The 22655-nt window shown below is 45.0% G+C and overlaps 1 protein-coding gene across 18 annotated transcripts in view; it reads left to right on the forward strand.

The window, feature by feature from the left end:
- The window catches only part of Nav2 (neuron navigator 2), a 704255-nt gene that overhangs the window by 660633 nt on the left and 20967 nt on the right, over positions 1 to 22655 (forward strand). For 12 of the 18 annotated variants that reach the window (XM_048788480.1, XM_048788487.1, XM_048788470.1 and 9 more), the window contains 10 exons: positions 4553 to 4636; positions 5255 to 5366; positions 6796 to 6941; positions 9196 to 9204; positions 9608 to 9780; positions 15792 to 15945; positions 17047 to 17209; positions 17924 to 18024; positions 20317 to 20412; positions 22275 to 22443. In XM_048788480.1, the coding sequence (XP_048644437.1) occupies positions 4553 to 4636; positions 5255 to 5366; positions 6796 to 6941; positions 9196 to 9204; positions 9608 to 9780; positions 15792 to 15945; positions 17047 to 17209; positions 17924 to 18024; positions 20317 to 20412; positions 22275 to 22443 (1207 nt within the window). The remainder of the gene's footprint in view (positions 1 to 4552; positions 4637 to 5254; positions 5367 to 6795; positions 6942 to 9195; positions 9205 to 9607; positions 9781 to 15791; positions 15946 to 17046; positions 17210 to 17923; positions 18025 to 20316; positions 20413 to 22274; positions 22444 to 22655) is intronic. The other 6 variants (XM_048788486.1, XM_048788482.1, XM_048788471.1 and 3 more) reach the window with 1 other exon arrangement.

Here is a 22655-nt window from a genome sequence, read left to right on the forward strand (position 1 = left end):
CCTATTTGTGCGGTCATGATCAGTGCTTGCAGTAAATTAAGTGCCAGTTTCCTTTCCCTTCTCCTTTCTGAGAATTTCATCCTCAAAGGGGTAGGGGAATGGAAAGGAAAAGAAAAGGATAAAAGAAAAGGAAAGAAAAGGATAAAACAATAGAACTTCAGGGCTCCACAATAAACAGCGAAGCTGCTCTATGATTATGACATACATGATTACATGTTCGGGAGACACTGCCAACCAGCATTCACTTCAACAACTGTTTTGTGTGCCAGCTGTGCCCTGGGTGCTGTGAATTCAGCCCCAAAGCAAGCACAGTACTGTCGTCTTAGCATTCAGTGTCTGGTAGAGCAGAGAGACAAAACAAACAACCGGCCCTTGGCATGATAACTATTATGGTAGAAATAAGGGGAGGTGGCTGGGGAATGTATAGGAAGAGCACCACACTCAGTGTTGGTGGGAGTTAGGAGGGAGTCAAAAAAGACTTCCCAGAGGAGGTGATATTTGATGGATGTCATGTAGGAGAGGGTTCACAGGGAGGACAGTGTTCTAACTAAAGAGAGTAATCTGTGCAAAGAAAGGGGAAAGTTCGTGATGCATTTTGAGCTGCAAGTAGCTTGGTGTATAATTAGAATCTAGAGCTTAGTGGGGAAGAAGGTGTTAAGAAAGGCAAGGATTGGATGTAAGTGTCTTTGAGCTGTTAGGATGAGATCTTGGGTTCCTCCTGACATTAGGAGAGACCTGTCCGTGGATTGTAAGCAAGCTGTAAAGTGGTGTAGCTGGTGTTTAGGAAGCGTCCTGACTGAGGCAGAGTAGAGGTCACTACCTCGACAAGCCCTACTGTGAACTATGACCCAGTGAGGGTGAAGATCAGAAGGCAGAACCTGAGGTTCTGGAAGGTGCTAAGATGCGTCTGAGACACGGCTTCCTGCCTAGGAGTTCCCAGCCCAGCCGGAGACCACAGGCCAATGTGTTAAAGTCTGTGAGAAAGCACCTGTGTGACCCTGAAACACACTGTAAAAATGGAAAGTGACATCAAAGCTTGTTTCTCTTTGACTGGGACACTGAGTCAACACTCCAAAGTAATCATTTACCTGGAGTTTTTGCCCTGGTGATTCTCAGCTTAGCTTGAATCTACTCAAGGAAACCCTTTCTCTTTAAAGTCTGCACATGAAGTACATAAAACAGGGCCTGACCTTAATTATAAGCTCAATAATTGGTAACTACCTTCATTATTATTCAGTCTCCCAAGTTCTCTTACCTTTCTGGAAATCTTTTTTTTCCCCCCCAAACCCTAACACACTGGGCCACTGTGTGTTCTATAATACTTTATTTTCTTAACCTCTTCTATTATCAGTAACAGTATCAAAAGGACATCAAGCATTGATGTGAGAACTGAGTTCTGAGGCCTAGATCATGTTCAAAAGGTAGCAGCAGCATCAGCAGCTTGTGGGTAGACTCTTCATCTTGGTAACCAAATGTATGTATCCAAACCCAGAACTTCCCCCTGGGCCCAGTGAGCCAGGGTCTTCTGGGTACAATCTAAACACATGAAAATTGACAGAAGCCCCCTCCCAAGTGATTCTGAGCTACTGTCCTAGTTAAGAATGACAGCTGTCAGTTGCCACTCTTTTTTATGAACCAACAAGTAGCAACCAACTTGCTTGTCCATGAACTTGGGTAAATTCCCCCAGTGACCTTGCATTGCCACAGGGAGCCTTATGTTGAGCCATTTGCATGAGCTCTGCTCTCTGTTCCAGAAGAGTTGGAGTGAGATCCCTTAGATGATTCAAAAGTGTGTTTTGTTCCTCATAAAAGCCATTGAACCAGTATTGTTTTAAAGTAAATATTTGGTCTTACCACACACCACCGGGCAGTGCTAACGTGTTTTATTGTCTGCCATCTTCTGGAAAACCAAGCTGTGTTTGTTTTTCTAGGACAAACTACTCAAAGCCACCTTCTGTGGGTGTTTTTATACCACTGTGTTTGTTTTCCCTGGGAATGTGAGAATGGGGCTGATGAGGAGGCTGCTTGTGTGACTCTGAACCAGGCTCCGCACGGTCTCTGCGGCCTGTATTTTCACAGTTGCCCTCAGGACACAAAGGCAGCCCTTTCGCTGGCCAGCAAAATGAGATCCTGTGGCTCCTCCGAGCTAATGCGGTTTCTCTCTGAGCTTGCAAAAGCGCTTTTCTCAGTAGCCGTCTCCGTGGGGTCAAGGTTTTGTTTTAGTTTTTAATTTAATAGAAAATACAAATACCCACAACTGGAATCATGGGTGGAGATTAAATGCAGAATGGAAAAAAAATAGAAATTCAGTCATTTAAATTGAGCTTCCCCATTCCTCGGCAGTGCAAGGGTACACTTTAGACATCTATGTCCTGACCCCTGGCCTTTGTCCACTGTGGGATCGAGTTGAAGCAACTGGCTTTGGTTTTGACATGTTTTCCAGGGCAAACTAAAGCATGTATCTTTATTTTAAAATAAAGAGGCATTTTCTCCATTTTCAACAGAGAGGGAGTGCATTCAGAGAAAAACTATTCCATGTGACCTTTCTGTTACAAGTGGCCCTGCTTCCTGCCAACGCTTGACCTTCGCTTGGCCTTCAACCATCGAGCACCCCTGCTTGATGAAGTCTAGTAAATAGAGTGACTTTCTAGGTCCCTCCTTAGATTGAGATGGCACTAACCCTCCTCAGAGACCACCCTACCCTTAATGCCCACTCATCTCTTTCTTCCTCTAGAATTTTATAACCTGATCAAATCTCACTTCTTCCAAGATTCCTCCATGTATCTTCTGCAGGTCCCTGTTCTGGTCCCTCCTTACTCCTCTGTGTGTCTGCTCCCTAACCCTACACCTGTGTTCAGGTGACACATCTCCTCTCGTAGTTTCTTCTTTCATTTCCAAACCTCTTTCTTTGCCCACAGTGCTTATTCATCTCTATGTTTTGCAATTCCTCAACAGTTTGTAGACCACTTTCACCTGTCTTATTTCATGTGGTGCTCAAAATAACCCTGGGAAGAAAATAGATGTTATTTATAGATGAGAAAATTGAGGCCATTAGGATTAGACGATTTGCTTAGCATTATGGGTAATCAAAAGGCATGAGAGGGAACACCAAAGACCTCTCGCTCTAAATCCCGTTCCTTCCCCTGGGCCACATGGGCACCTTTACCTGAGTGCTTTTTTTTTCAGTCTTTTATTTGCCCACGCAACACATTTGTCTTGTGGCAGCTTTGTGCCAGCAGGGACGCAGGGAAGAAGAAAACAGACCTGGTGTCACCCCCTATCAAGCGTCTGGTCTGACAGTCCATCTCTTCTGCTGCCCAAATGCCTCTAACCAGAAGACCGCCACTATTTCATTTATACAAATAAAGTTTGGAAGTTGGACAGTCCTGGTGAACTAATGGATTCTTAATTTGATTACTAGAAATTCCTTAACATGACTGAAAATGCATCCACTCTTCATTCTTGGTTTTAATGATGTTAACAGGATCCCTATTCAACCAGCTTTTCAACTACTTACTAATTTGCATCCCAGGCAGGAGGTTTAGTACTGGAAGGCAAAGTCACCTCTTAACCTTGAAGGGGGACTTACAGAGAAGGGGACATGCAGGAAAATGCCATAGTTCTCAACTCCAGGATCCATGGTTCCCCCCTACAGACACACACATTGTTAACATCTCTGAAAATTGGATGCATGTTTTAATTGTAATTGGCTACATTTTTTTAAATGTCCTAGTGATATGTAAAGTCATAGCATATCTGATGTTGTTTTCTAACAGAAGTCTATGAAAGTGCGTGGGAGCCTGTGGGAAAGTCATAACCCCTGGGGGAAACTAGGAGAGGTTTCTCCAGGGAGGTAGCAGATGGGCCTTTCAGTGGCTTTTTATTAACCAGGATTATAACAAGCAAAATATGCCAACCATTTGTTTATTCTACATACATGCTTCCTATGAGTTTGGCACTTGCTGAACAAAATGGAAAGTGATCATCCTATAATACAGAATGAAGTCTTAGAGAATGCAGACACACAGCAGCTGTCACAAGACCCCATGGTTTTTGTTTGATTTTCTTTTTTTCAGTACTGGGGATGGAACACAGGGCCTCGTGCATGCTAGGCAGGTGCTCTACTACTGAGCTACATCCCCAGACCAAGACCACATGTATTTGAACTACAATTTCACAAAGCTTACGCCAGAAGGCCAGTGGCTTGTGAGAGTAAATATGAGGGAAACTACCTAGTCTGAAGTTGTCACAGGCATGACATGAGACCTTTTGACAGACACATCAAAATTAGGCAAGGAGCGGGCAGGAAGAACATTCTGGGCAGGAGGGAATGGAGGCACAGCAGCCTGAAGTGGGAAGAAGCACAGGATTTTGAGCAAATGAAAGGTAGAGTAACTGATTCCAAAGAGTGGTGGGGAGTAAGAAGAATGGGAGATAAGGGTGGGATCAGGTCAAGTGGCCCTAGTAAGACTTTTGACCTGAAGACCTGGCGCCTCTTGGGCATTCTTGCCCAGCAGGGTTACCTAGCTGAGGTTGTGTCTTTCTCCTCCAGGCTCACCTCGTGGCAGCCTTTGAACAGAGTCTTGGAAACATGACCATCAGGCTCCAGAGTCTAACCATGACAGCTGAGCAGAAGGTAAGACAGGCTGCCTTTTGTTCCCTGCAATAAACCTAAAACCATTCTGTTTAATTTCAGACAATTACTCTCTTTAATTTCAGATAATTACATAGATTGGAATATACTTCTTGAACAAGAGAATTTAAATATCAAATAACCAGGCATGGTGGCACATGCCTATCATGAGGTGGAAGCAGGGGGATCACAAGTTCGAGGTCGGCCTTAGCAACTTAGGGAGACCCTGTCTCAAAATAAAAAATAAAAAGGGCTAGGGGATGTAGATCAGTGGTAAAGCACCACGGGGTTCTGTCACCAGAATGAAAGAAAGAAAGGGGCAGGAAAAAGGAGGAAGAAAAATAGGAAGAAAGAGGGGACAAGTCGAAGGTAAATCTGTTGAGTAAAAATATCTTAGATCAGTGATGATAAAGGTATCAAGGACAGATCTCAGGGTCCCATGCCCACTCCTTTTATGTATTCCTCTCTGGTCACTGAAAATTGATCCAGATTCGTGTAGCATACGAAGGTTCTGCTGAGCTCCTGTGTTTCCTACCCTGCTCTTTGGAAACCAGGTTATACTTCCCTTGAGCTCTGTAGAAAGTGATTTTAGGATGACCCATACATCTTTCTCATCCTCAGGATTCAGAACTGAATGAGTTAAGAAAAACCATCGAGCTGCTCAAGAAACAGAATGCAGCTGCCCAGGCTGCCATTAATGGAGTAATTAACACTCCAGAGCTCAACTGCAAAGGTAAAGTGAGAAAGAACATTTAGAGAAATGACCCGCCCACCCTTGGCAGCGTCCCCTTGACAGCACTGACACAACCCCCCTGCTGGAGGTGGCTGGCTTGGAGTCCAGCTCTGTGTCTGCCAGGCAGGCCCAGGAGGCAAGCACCTTGCATCTGGTTGCTTCTGGCTTCTCAAAAGACTGCTAGCATAGCTTATCCTCTTCTCTGATGTATCTCAAAAAAGGAAGAAAATAGCTTTGTGCTGGCTGAGTGTCTAAGTGTTTTTATAACCCTTAACTTCACTCATGCTTCCATGTTTCCATGTTGACATGCGAGAAACCAAAATGGGTTCCTCTTTTACTTGTCCCAGAAAACTTTCCAGATAAATTATTTTGGTTGCATCTTAGTTGGGGGTTTAAAAAAAAAAATGAACATGCAGGTGAGTTACCTCCTATAATCATAGTACCAACAGTAACCATGCTGGGGGTAGTGTTGATAGCTAGCACCTGTGGAGTATGTCAACTGTATTCTGAGCCCTGTGCTAAAAGTGTTTTCATTATTCTATTCATTATTTTGCTTTATTTTGCATAATGACCTTATCAGTGTCATGATGGTCCTTTCCTCATTCTGTTGAGGGGAGTACAGAGTTTGAGAGACAGCAGTGACTTTCTGAGGTCAGAGAGTGGGTAACAGAAGTGGGGCTGGAACCTGCATCTGAATAAAAGCTGGTTCTTTTAAGGACAAGGCTTTGGATACAGTTCTGTCCTCACAAAGAAAGCAGCTGTGTGGTTTGAGGAATCGCTGTTACATTCAGTATCCCTGTTCGCTTGGATATTGGGCCTCCTAAATGAAGTGATAGTAGAGTTGAAATGGGAAGGGTTAGCAAGAGTTGGCCAAACAGAGTTGAAGGAAAGGAGAGCTGCAGAAGGAGGGCATGTGGAAGGCCCCTGAGCTGAGGTGGGCTTGGCACTTCCAAGGGGCGGAGCGGGGCAAGTGTAAAAAGAGCATAGAAAGCCAGCGAGCAGGTCTGGGGCTGTGGCTCAGTGGTAGGGTACTTGCCTAGCATGCACAAGGCCTGGAATTCAATCCCCAGTACTGCAGAATAAATAAATAATGAAGCAAAGAGGCAGAGACAGCTAGCAGCAAAAGTGACTGCTGCTGCAATTCAAACAGTATTTTCCGGCCCATCTGTGGATTTAAAGAGATGGCATCAGGGACATTCTCCCTGAGGCTACTTTGACTTCTGTTTTGAAAGTGGGAAGATAGACCCAGTTTAATTGACCAAAGAGGGCATAGCAACCATCTGCTCAAGGAACCCAACAGTGAGAACAGAGGAGATGTCTCAGGACCTGGCAGTCCCGAGTGTATGGATTTCAGATCGAGGGCCACGCTCAGGGACCAAAGATTGGGCTCAAGTCATCAGGTGCTGACATGCCCTGCCTTGCTCTCCAGGAAATGGCACCTCCCAGCCCACAGACCTCCGCATCCGCAGGCAGCACTCCTCTGACAGCGTCTCCAGCATCAACAGTGCCACCAGCCACTCTAGTGTGGGCAGCAACATAGAGAGTGACTCAAAGAAAAAGAAGAGAAAGAATTGGGTGAGTGTACATCCACAGAGGCTCCTGGGGACTAACCAACAGAGTCCATCACAGAGCCAGTGTCCCCCAGATAAAGCCCAGGCTGACTCACCCTCAGAACCATAGGCCTTTGGGAGTAGATCCAAGGAAACAAGTCTTTATAAAAGTCATTGTTGTACACAACAAAGCCCTAGCATTTATAAAATCACCACCACCTTATGGTTTTTCTCTTTCATGAAACTTTATGTGGTGTACTCATCTTTCATTTTATATATGTGTCATTTCTTCTCATTCTATGTTGGCCACAGAGAGCAAAGTTACTCTTAAGTGGCTTCTTCTTAGTTTCAAAGTATTTTTTTGATCCTATACAAATAGTTAAATATTCTTAATCATATTCTTTATTTGTTTATTTGTATAGTTGCCTAGAATGGCATAAAACCAACCTTCTCTTTTAAAAAATTTTGACCATGATCTATACATAAAAGTTTCATAAGATCCACATCAGGAGTTGGAGAGCAGTTCTAAGCTAGAGGTTACACCTCAGGATGGCAAGTTTAATAGGTCTGTCCCCCCTGCAGTGTTTCTCTATGTGTTCATAATCCCAATGAGTTACTTGATTTTCCATACTATGCTTTTTAAAATAGTTTTCCCTACATTCCTGGGGAATTTTACCCGCCTTTCCCTCATCCAATTTGGAGTCCTGCTATGAGGCTTCAAAGCACTGGGTGACATTTGCTACTCCCTGTCTTCAGTGCAGGACCACCCCAGGTGGATCTGAAATTGGCCCCTTTTGTCAATGCTGACAGCATCCTGTGTCCATGGTGGCTTTGGTGTCCTCATTCATTCCATACACTTCTTGCTCATTTTGTGTTATCTTGGATGGGTGGCGAGGTCTAGTGATGGAGAAGTTGGGGATTTAGTCATTTTGGTATGGATCACTTGCCTTTGAGGCAAGGTAAAGGTCTAGCTCAGTGTGGCCTTCTCATTATTCTGAATAATTTTTTAAAGTTATTAATAGCTTTTAGTCATTTGCTATGACTAAACAGATAGAATTAACTCCTTGCCATCTCTAATATGCCATTGATAAATATAATATTAGATTATCAAAATAATAAGAAGGGATTATTTTCTATGAAAAATAGTTGTTCCCTATTTTCTTCAAAACAAGAAACAAAATTCTGTTTATGTTACATTAAAGAAAACTCTTGGACAGTGAAATCAGGTGGACCCATGATTGGCATTGTCACCTTATCCCAAAATTTTAATTCTGTCTAATCTTGGTAATCTCCTCTTCCATCTGGCATTTTATCAGAGGTAGAGACAAGGGTTTAGTTTGTTGGCTTGTGTGCCAAGTGCATCTTTTTCTCTCTAGAAATACCAGAAGTAGAATATGAGAAAGCAATGGGATTTTGCTTACCCATAAGCTGGACGTGCAGTTTGTTAGAGATGAAGCACAATGATGGGAGAAAAACTTTATCAATTTGCCAAATGGCCTATTTTCTGAATTTCTCAATAGCTAAGAAAAACACTGGAATATATTTTCAGTAAGAAAAAAGAAAATTATTTTTTAAAAGACTTTTCTTCAAAACAGAATTTCTTTCTTTCTTTCTTTCTTTTTTTTTTTTGGCTTAGAAAAATACATGCTACCCATGGCTTTCAGAGAATTACACTTAACTCTTTATATTCTCAAAGTTTCAGGCTCATCCCCATGGTTTGGGGAAATTATGCCAGTTCCTTTTGTCCAATATGGTTAACAGATTTCTAAATTAATTTCCACTTCTTGAGTGATGAGTGAGATGGAGAGTTCCCTCTTGCTTGTGTCTTGTGAAAGGATTGCAGGAGCTCCCCAGATAGAGCCAAGAGCCATACGACCATGTAGGGCCAGTGACACCATAAAGATGCCTTTGCTCAGAAAAAGGACATGTCCCCTTCCACCAAATTCATTCCTGGAGAGACAACTTATAAGAGGCAGGCAAGGGACAACAAGCACAGAAAGGTGGGAGCCACCATTTCAACCAGACAGGGAGAAGCTGGAAGAGCCCAGATTATGGGGTACACCCCAACTCACTCTTCCTTTCTTTTCTTAATGGAGGAAGATGTCCCCAGTGCCACTGAAGGTTCACATTCCTACTGGAAACCTCATGTGTGTGTGGTGTTTATTATTAGCCATGTTGTGTCTGAAAAGTCCAAAGCTTTCCCTGTCACTGGCTTTCTCTGTTAAAAATTGTCTTTTTTCCTTCCCCTTCCCCATTTTTGCTTGCGTTTTCTCTGGCAGGTCAATGAGGTAAGCAAGACCAACTTTAATATCAGATACCAAGCTAACCCATCCATTGATATGACTAACCTCATCCGCATCCGTCTCCGTGTCTGAGCATCCTGCTTTGTTGCTGTGCAGCCTCATCCTGCCCACACCCCTCTGCTGAGCCAGGCACTATCTTGCTGTTGGTGTCTAGTCTTGAGCCAAGAGTAGGCATGGAATGTTCCCACAGGTCCAGTCCTCTGAGCTGTCAACACCAGATAACTCTTCTTCCCTTAATGCACTGATTCGAGAGAGCTGTGGGGAGCCTTTTCCATCGGTGGGGGAAGAAGTGGGAGAATGAAGTATTCTGTTGTATGCATGTCTCTGTTTAGCCAAGGCCTGAGCATTGGCTGTGGCTCCCGAAAAGCTGACAGTCTTGTTTGTTCAGTTACGCAGCTCCTTCAAGCAAGCTTTTGGGAAGAAGAAGTCTCCCAAGTCGGCGTCCTCTCACTCGGACATTGAGGAGATGACAGATTCTTCTTTGCCTTCCTCACCAAAGTTGCCCCATAATGGATCCACGGGCTCCACTCCTCTGCTGAGGAATTCTCACTCCAACTCTCTGTGAGTATCTCCTCTGGGGCCACCCTGAGAGCCCTCTTAGACGATAGACAAGACTGGGGAGTCTTGTTACGATTCACCTGCCCCTTGGGCTCCTCTGTGCTCTGACAGGACTTTGCGTGTTCTTCCAGTGTTTGAGGACCATGGAGGCTGAAAGAGGAGGAAACTGAGGCTTTAGTTATGGTGGTATCAGTGCCCATAATTAATAGCCAGTCTTAAGCAAGCTGCTCGCTTCTCCTGTCTCCATTTCTTTGTACGCCAAATTCAGATAGTGACTGTTATCTACTTATCCTGCCTTATGGATTGAACAAGATTAATGGACATAAAAGAGCTAGAACCATGTTGTTATGAGGGAAAGATGGTGTTCTGAGTATTGCCAGTTTTTGCTGAATTCTGGTTCATTTGGGTGATGAGACTTATACATTTCTTCTTTGATCAAATTTGTTGTTAACTCTTTCTGGAGGTAACAACTCAGAAACTGGATGTTTAAAAAAATGGAGAATTCAATGATAGTTCTCTTTATCGAAGGATGCTATATTACAGAAAATCATTCATGACCCCTAGCAGATTTAACATGACATGAGGCAGTTTGTCCATCTTTCTTTGGGGACACAGCTGGGTTTTTTCAGGTATTTAGGTGCTGATCCCTGTGTCGACTGGTTACACAGAGAAGAGTCATTAGCCCTCCTCCCATGGTTCCCACGATGCACTCGCCTTCTTTTCCTGCATCTGGGTATAGGGAGGCAGTCCCATCAAGGCCCAGCCTCCACTGTTATAACAGTTTTGTTCTAAAACAAAGTTCCTTCTGTTTCACCCTCTCTCCTATGGGATGGAGGTGGACATTAAACAGAGAATCCTGAGTAAACTAGAACAGTCAGATCGTACTAAGGGTTAACATTGAGAATGAAAACAGTGCTGGGATGCAGAGTACCTTGGCAGCAACTTTAGATGGTGGTCAGGAAAGGCCCCACTGAGGAGGTGACATTTTAGCTGAGATCTTTATAACAGGAGGAACCACTGGTTAGTTCTGGTCAGTAACACTAGCTGCTGTAACAAACCCCATCCCAAAACTCTGTGGCTTTTCTTAACACTATTCATTTCTGGCTCACTCCAAACCCAATGCAGACATTCCTAGTCAGCAGGCAGTGTGCCCTGCTGGAGTCCTCGGCTCAGTACTGTGTCCAGCCCACGAGGGTGGAAGAGAGGAAGAGTGCGGAAGATCCTACAGGGGAGTCGGATGGGCATCAGCCTGGAAGAGGTGCATGTCCTCAGTCCTACAGTCCACTGACCAGGGCTCAGGGCTGTACCACCTGCAGAGGAAGAAAAGAAGGAAATGGGTGCTGGTGAACACAGATGGGCCTTCCTAAGAAATAAATAGCACAGGAAATCTAATGTGGAAGCAAGCTGGATGAGTCTGAGAAAAAGGGATGGCCAGTGTGGTCACCACAGCATGGTCAAGGGACAGAGTAATAGGAAGAGAGGCCTCAGAGGTAGGCAGGGCCTGTGACATGGAAGGCTCTGAAGTCCAAGTGAAGTTGACCTGATTTTGTGTACAATGGGCAAATTTGGAGAGTTTTAGGGAGAAAGGTGAGATTATCTGAATCAGTGTTCTATGGGTAAGGAATGTCCAGGAACAAGGAAGATCATTGGTTCACACTACTCGGGCCATAACACTTCCTACCTTAAGGCTTTGCCGTCACTGTGCCCCCTACCTGGTATGCTATTCCTCTTGATAGTCACTTCCTCAGGTCTCTGCTGTGTATCTGCAAGGCTTGGCCTGCCAGACATGGTGGTGCACACCTATAATCCCTGCATCTCAGGAGGCTGAGGCAGGAGGGTTGCAAGTTCAAGAATAGCCAAAGCAATTTAGCAAGACCATATCTCAAATTTTAAAATTAAACAAAAAGGGCTAGGGAAGTAGCTGAGTTGTAGAACACCCCTGGGTTCTGTCCCCAGTACAAAAACAACATCCCCCACCAGCACACCCTGTCATCCCCTTTCCCCTGCTTCATTTTTCACCATTGCACATATTGTCATCTGATGTATGGACTTCATTGGTTTCAGTTTTTTGCCTTTTGTTCCTCACCTTACCCCCAAATCTACAATATAACCTCTGTGGAGGTAGCTACTCTGTTGGCTTTGCAGGTATTCAAATATTTGGTGGAGTGAATGAGTGACTGTGATAGTGATGAGTCTTTGATGTATTTAGGTCTGAAAGAAAAATTGACAGCACGGGTGATGGTCAGATGTGATGTGTGAGGGAAAGAGAATAATTATCCTTGGATATTTCTAGGATGGCAGCTTATGTACCTGGGACGGGTAGGAAACCCAGATGGGGGTGAAGAGGGACTCAGGAGCTGTGATTTGGCTGTGTTAACTGAGAGATGCCCAGGAGACACTCACATGGAGGATCCAGCCTGCCTGGAGTTCCTGGGGGTGTAGATTCAGGAGCCACGAGCTCCCGGTGGGAATGAAGGCTGGGGCACTGGAGTTCTCCAAGGGCTTGAATGGAGATGAAGAAGAGCAGAGAGGCAAGGACTGAGCTCTGGGGCACAACTGATGTTTGACGTTAAGGAAGAGAAAGTAGAGCATCTAGTGAGGTGGGAGGAAACCCAGAAGTAGAGAGAAGAAACTGCTTAGAAGCCCAGAAGCAGGAGAAACTTGGCCACTTGCTGCTGGGAGGCCAAATCAGAGAGTGACAGTGATGAAGTCAGCCGTATGGACCAAGAGCAAGAGCACTTCTTCCAGACCACTGTCCCCTTAGAGATGGGGCAGGGCTGCTCTTTCCTCCCCTCCCCTCCCCTTCTCTTCTCTTCTCTTCTCTTCTCTTCTCTTCTCTCTCTCTCTCTCTCTCTCTCTCTCTTTCTTTCTTTCAGTTTTTTAAAAATACATTCCACAGTCTCCATGGATAGAGATGTTTGGTTTTGGTCTAGTTTTTCCAAAGGGTGGGCTGAGAGAAAACGCTTATTTCCAACCTTGAAAGGTTTGTAAGAATGTGCAGATCGAGATGTGAGAGGGAGTTCAAAGAAGAAACCAAAGGCAGAGGAGTTGGGCCTCACCCCGTGGGCGAAAGGAATGGCAGCTGGAAGAAGGCAATGTTTCCCACACTTGGGCGTTTAAAATTAGGTATGCCACCAGCCCTGCCTTTGAATGAAATAGAGGGAATCTGCCAGAATAATGGGGTAGAGACTGAAAAAGCCTCCACTAGGTTGATTGAGTAAGTGGTCCACAAAGTGGACAAGGATGTATTCGGAGCCACTGGGTGAAATTCAGGAGCATGCATTGTAGAGTTAAGAGGACCTATTGAGTTTGATCCTGACTCTGTTACCCTTAGTGTGACCTTGGACATGTTAATCTCTATGGCTTACCCTCCCCATTTTCAAAATGGATGTTATTTTAGAACCTCTTCATGGAATTAGTAATATATGAAGTGAATGAAACAGTATCAGACACTAGAGAAACTGGAGTCCCACAGGAGCCAGTAGCCAAGTACAGAGTAAGCTAGTTGGGGAAGGAACCAAGGGAGAAGGGAGACAGTCTCAGACAGTAGGGATAGGCACTAAAACCTGGTTGGGGCTGGTGCAGAGGAACTTGTTTTCAACAGCAACTGTATCATGAGGCATCCTCTCCCACGGCCCCAGCATTGTGTGCTTCTGAAAGCTGGCTGATTTTGGAGAAACCTTGTGCTCCCAACACAAGTTTTCTTCATTTCAGTTTGCTTCCCTTTTGTCTTAAGACTATTTCCTGTCACTAAAACAGGTATTACATCACTGGGTAATGTATAAGGAGTAGGAGTTTCTTCAACTCACAATCCTTGCACGTGGTGCTGGCTACTGCTCAGCATCTTGTGGGTCACGGCAGGGCGGAAGGCATCTGGTGCAGTGACGCAAGCCCGCTCACTTGGTCTCTCTTCCTTCTCATAAAACCATGAATGCCATCGCTAGGCCTCATTCTTGTGACCCCATGGAACACCAATGACCTCCCAAAGCCCTACCTCCAGATCTCATTAATATATAATTTTGGGGGGTTTTGACGCAAACGGGTACCCAGACCTATGGCTCCCTTATGAAGTCATTGATTGGCTAAGCTTTGCAAAGTAACCCATGTGACATAATCCACAAAGCGGGTGCCGAGGAAATGTCATCTTTCTTGCTGAGAGAGCTTTCTGGGGAAAAAGTACAGATGACATGGAGGAGGCTCGAGGGGAGCCTGGCTGTGGAGTGCTGGGGGTACCCATCTGACACAATGAAAGCCAGCACAGACTGTTCTCCACCATGAAGTGGAGACCTCAGTATCAGTGCAGGGCATGGTTTGGCCAAGACCAGAGTATCACAGTGGAATTTTTTTCAGACTTGACTGTGTTTAAACCATGAAACTATGGTCCTCTCAAGAAATAACCAGTTTTTATAAGCTTCCCCTGCAAACCTGCTTAACCAAAAAGCAAAAAGTTCCACTTGAAAACCACAGACTATTCAAAGCTCGGAGAGCTGGGTGGAAGGGATGATCTGAATTCTAAAGGCATTTCTGTCTCTCCAACCCTTTTAGCCCCCAATCTGTTTGCTTTAAGTTTCTCATAGATATGGAATGACACTAATAACATTTTTACAAGTTCCTTGCATTTTTTTCAAGATTTAGAAGCCAAGAAGCTTCCTTGGTTGCTAACTTTTAAAACCAAGAGGTGGTTTTACTTTCTTTACCTCTCTCAAATCAAAATAGTTTAGGTGCAGGTCAAGAAAACAGCACCAGAATGGTTCAGTTCAAGTGTTAAATTTTTCTTCTGGCTCCTTCTGTGCCCCAAAATACAATGACATCTCTTTTTAAAGTTTTATAAATAATTTTCCTGGGGTGATTAAAATTTCCACCCCTTCAACCAGTTTTACAGGTTAGGTTTTGTTGGGCCCCAAATCCAGCACTCGGGTCTTGGCGATCAGGCTCACAAGCTCAGAAGCTCCCTGCCACAGAACGGAGGCTGCGTGTTCCCTGTCCCTTCCCTTTTCACACACAGCCAGCTTCAGCTCTGTAGCTTTTTGAACTTGGGGAGAGTGTTGATAGTCCCCACCCCGCTCCATCTTCAATTCAAAAAGTGTCAAAGCCTTCTGTCCTGGATCACTCAGTACCCCAAATCCTAGGATGTTTGGAATTCATGGAACTTTTTTTTTTTTTCTGTTTTAATAAAACTCTTTTCTGAACATTGCAAGTCATCACAACTTTTATGGTCTCCTGCTTTGTACAAACCTGCCAGGAATCTGAAGACAAACCTAACCAAATAAGCAGTCCAGCCTAGCCTTTTTTAAAGAAAAAGGCTCTCAGCAGTGTCCCACAGTCACTTTAACTTGATATATATCCAGGACTGGAAGATAACTAGTCACGCTGTTGCTTGGCTTTCAGATAGAAAGTCCCCGCGTCCACTCTAGTCACTAATTCCCTGAAGCTGATCTTTTGCCTGAAGCATGTGGGGGTGATGGAGGTTGATCTCTCTAGACATATGTCCAGGAGTGAGCTTTTAGAATGAGATAAGATGAGCTTCTTCCCATATCTTTAGTTTTCTTCCTCTTTTTTGGCCAATAAAAATAACCCCTCGGCTGTTTAACCTTGGAGTTCTCTCATCTTGAAAACAGATAGTTGGCCTCAATTCTCTGAGTTTAGAATTCAGAGGCTGCATGGTGTCTTTATGGGGTCCCAGCCATGTATACACTGGGGAGTGTTCAAATGCCCAGGGTTACTATTCCCTTTACTAGCTCCTGCTTATGCCTCAGTTATTGGGATTTTTGCTGACAGGTGCACCCGAGCCATTCTGATTGCCAGAGCTCTGCAAAGGAATATTGTAGAAAGTAATAAAATCTGTAAATTTTAGGTGCTTTTGGTATTGTCACCTCTAAAAAGCACCAGGAAGGTGGTCGTGCAGAGTTACTACTGAACAAACTCGATGATTGATGTGGGCCACTGGTCAGTAGGGGACTAAAAGGAGCTGGATTCAGAACTGCTTCTGTTAGTGACATTCCCCCTTTCTCTAGAATTTCGGAGTGCATGGATAGTGAAGCCGAGACGGTCATGCAGCTCCGAAATGAGCTGAGAGACAAGGAGATGAAGCTGACGGACATCCGCCTAGAAGCGCTCAGCTCTGCCCACCAGCTCGACCAGCTCCGGGAGGCCATGAACAGGATGCAGGTGAGAGTCCAGAAGGGTGGACTGGGCCCAGGGTTGACTAGGAAGGAGCTCCAGGAGGCTGCTCTCTGCCAAGCCCTGAGGGCTACATCGGAATCTGGTGGCCACCCTCTGCTTTCCTAGCCCCTTTCTCTTTTCAGTCACTTACACATATTGCTCAGTTTTATTAAATAAATAAGAATAAGAACAATCATTCCCCTCATTGCAGAAGAATTTCAGTAGCTCTCCTGCTGCCTCTTGAAGTCTCCTTTGGGACTTAAGGCCTTCTATGGAGCCCTTTTTACTCTTAACCCACACCCTCCCCATTTCACTTTTCATCCTCCACTCAAAGGCCAGATGGAGCCATGAATGGTTTCCTCAGCAAACCCTGGGAGTTTCTGTTCCACACCATTCCCTCCACTGGGAATATCCTTCTACGCATCCCAATGGAACCCTTCCTCCAAGGTTCAGCCTATCAGGTCCTACAGCTGGAAGTTAGTGCCCTCCCAGATACAGTGTAGGTTGGTTCTTGCAGGCATTCCCATCATCTGCCAAGGTAGAAAGACATTTGGATCTTTGTTTTTGTAAAGTAGTTATGAAACGAAAGATTCCTGTGGGTATGCTGAATGGAACCTCACTGGAGAGCAGCATTTCCCAAAGTTGGTTCCCTGAAACATTTGTTCCATGAGAAGCTCTATGAAAGAATAATGCCCTAATCAAGTGTGTTGGGAAATGCTGCACGTCATGTGCCCTTCTCAGACTCATAAAGCACAGCAGCTCATTAAAGACCTTGAAAAAGTCCCACAGTGAAGAAACCTGTGAAACCCAGAGTGACCCAAACCTCTTAGATGACAATTCTTTTTCACTGAACACCCAAGCAGCAGACTGTGGGAAAGTCAAGTTTCTGAGTGCTTCTTCTCAAAGACCAGTTCTCTGCAATGATGGAGCCTGCCCTGCCAGATACATTGTATGTATATAGTGAAGGGTGGCATTACCTGAGGGTGTTACCTACCTTGTCTAGGCTCTCCACTGGGTTCCTGCAGGAACTTCCAGATCCTTTTTCTAGAAAAGGCTTGTTCTCATGGCATCCTCCTAATGAGTGCACTTCTCCCTTACTCTTCACAGAGTGAAATAGAGAAGCTGAAAGCTGAGAACGACCGGCTGAAGTCGGAGTCTCAAGGCAGTGGCTGTAGCCGGGCCCCCTCCCAGGTGTCCATCTCGGCCTCCCCAAGGCAGTCCATGGGCCTCTCCCAGCACAGCCTGAACCTCACTGAGTCAACCAGCCTGGGTGAGTAGCTCTCAGGGCTGGGGGCAGGCCTGGACCTGCAGCTGGCGCTCTGGTCTCCAAGCAGGTGCCCCAAGATAAGCAAGTCAACAGATCAAATGAAGAGGCAACAGGCGTGTGTGCACTTGGGGTGTGTGTGTCTGGGTGTGCGTCTGCTACCAACATGAACCCAGCCATTAGAGTGCTCTCATGCTTTGCTCCAGCGCCCCCAATTGTTCCAGCCGTGAGCTCAGACCCCCTTGCCCACCATACTGAGCTGTTTGATTCATTTTAAGAGGCTGAGTGCTACAGGCGCACCCCACAGCAGCAGGCCCCAGTGGGGTGATGGCTTGGCCCATGGTCTTCCTGCCTTCCGGATGGTTCCAGCTGGCGCATCATCAGTGAACATGACCTAGGTCCTCCTTGTGAGCATATTGAGGCTGATGCTTTTATTTTTTATCCATGATGCTGCTGCTGCTGTCGTTGTGGTTCAGTTTCTCCCCGCACCTCCATTTGGCAAGATGCACCATCAGCCTGCTGGTTCCTTGGTTGGTCCACCGCTGGTTTCTGTGGTTGCATTCTCCATTCTGCCCCCTCCCCATCCCCTCCCTCACCCTACTTCCCCTGCACCCCGACACCTGGTTTATCCCGCTGCTGTGCCAACAGGCAGCGGGGGTGTCAGGAAGCCGGCTTTGCTGTCCCCATGTGCCTAAGGCTGTTGATGTTTTCCATTCGCAGACTTGTTGCTGGATGACACTGGTGAATGCTCGGCTCGGAAGGAAGGAGGCAGGCATGTTAAGATAGTTGTCAGCTTTCAGGAGGAAATGAAGTGGAAGGAGGTTAGTTGGATCCCTTTCCCTGCTCTGCCTGTTCCTTCCCCAGGTAGAACTACCTAGCTTAGTGACTAATTGTGGAACTGTCTCACTTCCTAGCCTAAGGTGATTTGGAAATACTACTAACGCTTTTCTTAATACAGTAGTCCCCCCTTATCCATGAGGGAGACGGTCCAAGACCCCAGCTGGTGCCCGAAATGGCAGATAGTACCGAACCCTAGAGGCATTAGTTTTTTTCCTAGATATACAAATCTAGGAAAAAGTTTAATGTATACGTTAGGCCCTTTAAAAGACTGACAATAACTATTATCAAAATAGAACAATTATAACAATATACTGGGTGGACCGCAAGTAACTGAAAACAGAAAGCAAGATCTCAAATAAGTGGAGACTACTGTAGCCACCACCCCAGTAGCCCCTGACCCCATGAAGGTGAGCGAATGGCACTTCCCTCCCCCATGTCTGTACTAACGAAGTGTACTAAGGACTGTCCCGCGCTGCACTTTCCTGTAATTAACTAAACATTAACATCCGCAGAAATGTCTATTCTGAGTTTAATATATTCCCAAAGCACTTCCAGTGCAACTCAGCACTTTTAGCACGTAAGGTATGGAGATAAGTTAACTGGAATCCACTGGCCAGGAACGCTAGTTTTCTCTCATCAGAGCCTGCAGACAGAGAGGCAGACAGAGAGGTAGATGAGCGTGGAGCTGGTGGAGCATCCTGTCACTGACACTGAGTTTTCTGAGTACAGTTTCCATACTAGAGTCTACACCGTTGCCAGAGAAGTGGGTGCAGGTGGGGGCTGACAATAAGAGTTGCATATTAGTAATTAAATTCCAGTGTTGCTCTCTGAATGACCTTGGCCTAAGTGAGTGGGAAAAGGCCTCATGACTCACCATTGCAAGTCCCTTTGAATTTTTAAATTTTTACTTCTTAGCATTTCTAGCCAAAATGTTCTTCTATACTGTTTCAGACAGCTAGAGAACCCTCTGTGACCTTCTAAACAAAATATCTGCAGGCAGACTGCTTTGCCAGGGTTTCCACTTCATGGTTGGCTCACAATCCTCACTGAGTTGGATTAAGTCCTGAATTTTGGAGCTTCCAGGAGTGTTAGTATCATGTGACCTAGAAAGATACAGCAAAGAGGTCCATTTGCAGAACCCGGCTAGTGGAATTACAGTCGCCAAGAGAGAACTTCATCCTTATAGTATTCCTATAGGAATTGCAGAGAGTCCTGCAAACATAATGTCTTCTAGTGATCATCAATGGGAACAGAGAGCATTTAATTTTTCCAGTTCACAAGTCACTGTCAATAGTTATTTCCTTCTGGATCACTACGCATCAGGTGAGGTTGGCTAACCAGGGGTTATTATCCATCTTACAGCTGAGAAACCAAGACTCACACATCACTTATTTGAGGCCACAGGCAAGTGGTGAATGGGGTCAGGTCATCTCAGCAAGACTGGGGCTCTTTTCTCTGCTATTTTGCTTGACTGCCAGCTGCTCCCTCCCCTCCACCCACACCATCCCTCTCCTAACTGTTGTTGTGAGCATGTGAGATAATTAAAAACCCAACAGAATGGAATGTTCTATCAGTTTTTCTTTAATCAATGTGATTTGTTAGCCCCTGTGGGCATAGATGCAAAAGAAGTAGATTATTTTTTGGGCCATCTTCCCAGAGTTTGAGTTTTCTGAATTGAGCATGTTTTCCTTTTAATAAGAAAAGTAATGTTATTAAAAATCAAAAAAGAAGAAAAGAAAAAATATTTTGTCTTGAGTAAGTTCTAAGATCTAGCAAGGAAACAAACTTGACTTTAAAAATAATAATAAGACAGAAATAGCTAAAATTGAATATAAGCAAGTACAGAATACAGTCATTATATATGTTGTGTCCTGAACCTTTGGTGCTCTGAGCCAGGTGGTGAATTGCTGAAGGCTTCTTGGAAGAGGTGAGTTCCCAAGGTTTGAAAAGGCAGAGATGGCAGACAGGAGGTGGGAGGGGATTCTAGGCAAGGGATGTGTGATCCACTTGCTGTACAAGGTGTGCACTTAGCAGGAGGCTCCAGACTCCAGAGAGGAGATTTTTATCTTACCCATTGCAATTTTAACAGTGGAACAGGGAAGGGTTTTGAGGCTGTTGAATTCAATGTAAGTTATGCCTGGCATTGAAACACATAGGACTATTACTCCCCCTCTCAGACATTGGTGGAGTTATGGGGCAATCTAAGTCCTCAGCTGAACAGTGTCAGAAAAGATCCACTTGTTTTTCACCTGCCTACATTTCCTTACCCTTAGGACTCCAGACCACACCTCTTTCTTATTGGCTGCATTGGAGTTAGTGGCAAGACGAAGTGGGATGTGCTCGATGGGGTGGTTAGACGGCTGTTCAAAGTAAGTGTGGCAAGAAGGTAGCTATGGCAGTTTGCCTGGCACAGGGACCTGGGCTCGGGGAGGGAAAGGGAGGCCCCATCCTTAACTTGGCCATTTCTCCAGCCTGGCCCCACTCCACATCCTTACATTGCTGGGACTTGACCCCTGGCTGTCCAGAGAATGGAAGGGCTATGGTAAATGCAAACTGGTGGTTGGTAAAACTCTATTCATCTGCCTTTGGCAATGACTGGCCAGGTGGTGAGCATCATTTGTGCAGTGATTTGATCCTTTTATGGCAAACTGCTCATGTCTGAATTCTCTTTTTACCTGAGAATTGCCTTATTAAATATGCTCTGGAATACTTGATCTGTGGCTAGGATGAGATACCATTTCCACCTGTTACTTAAAGGGGTTGGGTCTGATTTGCCCATCAGATTCCTATGCCAATGCTTCAGAGTTTTTGATTTGTGCTGCAAATGGCAGGGACATCTGATTGAAGGCCAGCTTCAAGGATGTTGGCAAGTCACTTTTTTGTTCCTGTCAATTATCACTGGACTGGGTGTTTGCCACAGGGGAAGTAGCTAATGAGTACCAAGGGGAACCCTTGAACATAGGTGATTGGAAAGAAGCTTTCAAGCCCTTTTTTTCTGTTGTCCTGAAGTAAATCAATAGCCATCAATATTGTGTTAGTCCTATCCCTTCAGTAGTAATATGTTGTCTGTGTCAGAAACCATGCCAAGCCCTTTATTCCCATTTAAGGTTAGAAGGGTGAGGCTTATTAGGCCAGAGCATCTTCCTAAGGCCATGGATCTAGAACTGGACCAATGGTCTAGTCAGTTGTTCTGATTTCCACATCTGACTTAATTAGTAGACCATTGTTTCTTTGTAGCATCTAGACTCAGGTGGCTTCACACAGAGAAAATTCTGTTCTTATTTTCTTTTCCCCCATTTTTTTAATTGGTACATTATAGTTGTACATATTGATGGGCTTTATAATTACATATTTGTATATACACACAATACAACAATACAATTTGGCCAATATCACTCCCCAGCAGAGAATTCTTTTCTTTGATCAAAGATTGTCCCCCATCTTGCAAGCCAGTCTGTGGAAGTGTGATCCAGCAAGAGACATGAGTGGCTTAGGACAGGCAAATTCACCTACCCCAAACAAAACCTTACCTCTACTATAGAGTAGGCATCATCCTTGGGTAGAAAGCAGCAGTGTGGGCTCAGGAGGAAAGGTGAGTACTGGAGGCTCTTTCCTGGGACTCAGCTCAGCCATTTTGTGGCCACCCCAGCCCATGGCCTGAGTTCCACATTCACTGACCTAAATCCTATTGGTCACCTACAAGGAAACACTTCAAATTAAACACACATTCTGCTTTTCAAAACTTCATGGCTGGTTTGTTTTTTGGTTTTTTTTTTTTTTGCCCTAGGTTTTATTTATCCTCTTTGTTATCAGCCTGGTCTTCACACTAGGCAACTGGAGGGGTTGGTGAAGAGATTTCCTGTCAGAATTACTTTGGCATGAATTTCCCAGCACGATCACAGGCCCTGATACCTTTGAGACTTCAGCTGGACTTAGGAAGAGCAATTCAGCCTTTCTGTGCTTCGTTCCTCCAGACTAAACATTCACAGTGTTGTGAGGGGTCTGATTTCTTTCCCCAACCCCTAACCAAATAAATTTGTATTTTAAGAGGCCTGTGATACGAGGGCATTGTCCCCATAGAGTCACCTCTTCTAGTTCTCATTCCACAGCCCAATTTCAACTCAGTCGTCATCTGAGAAAGAAGAGGGGATGACCGTTAAATCACCCAATGAAAGCATGAGTCACAGGCAGATTTTAGCCATCTCTGATGGGGTCTATTTTTTTTCTCCAGGAATACATCATTCACGTCGACCCTGTGAGCCAGCTAGGGCTGAATTCAGACAGTGTTCTCGGCTACAGCATTGGGGAAATCCAGCGGAGCAGCACTTCCGAGACCCCAGAGCTCCTTCCCTGTGGCTACCTGGTGGGAGAGAACACCACCATCTCTGTGACGGTCAAAGGTAATGGGGCCCATTGCAGAGATTGGAGTTTTCAAGAATCGCATCTGAATTTTGTGACGGTGTGAGAAATCATGGCCACGGTTTTGTTTGAGCACACGTATGTGGGTGGTTGCTCATTTTGTTCTTTTCTTCGGCCACAATCAGTCTTACCTAAGCAAGTTGAATAGTCTGGCTTTTTCAACCACCATCGGAAACAAATCATTTTAGTTTAT

Source organism: Marmota marmota, unplaced genomic scaffold (genome assembly GCF_001458135.2).
Source record: "Marmota marmota marmota unplaced genomic scaffold, marMar, whole genome shotgun sequence".
NCBI classification, from domain to species: Eukaryota; Metazoa; Chordata; class Mammalia; order Rodentia; family Sciuridae; genus Marmota; species Marmota marmota.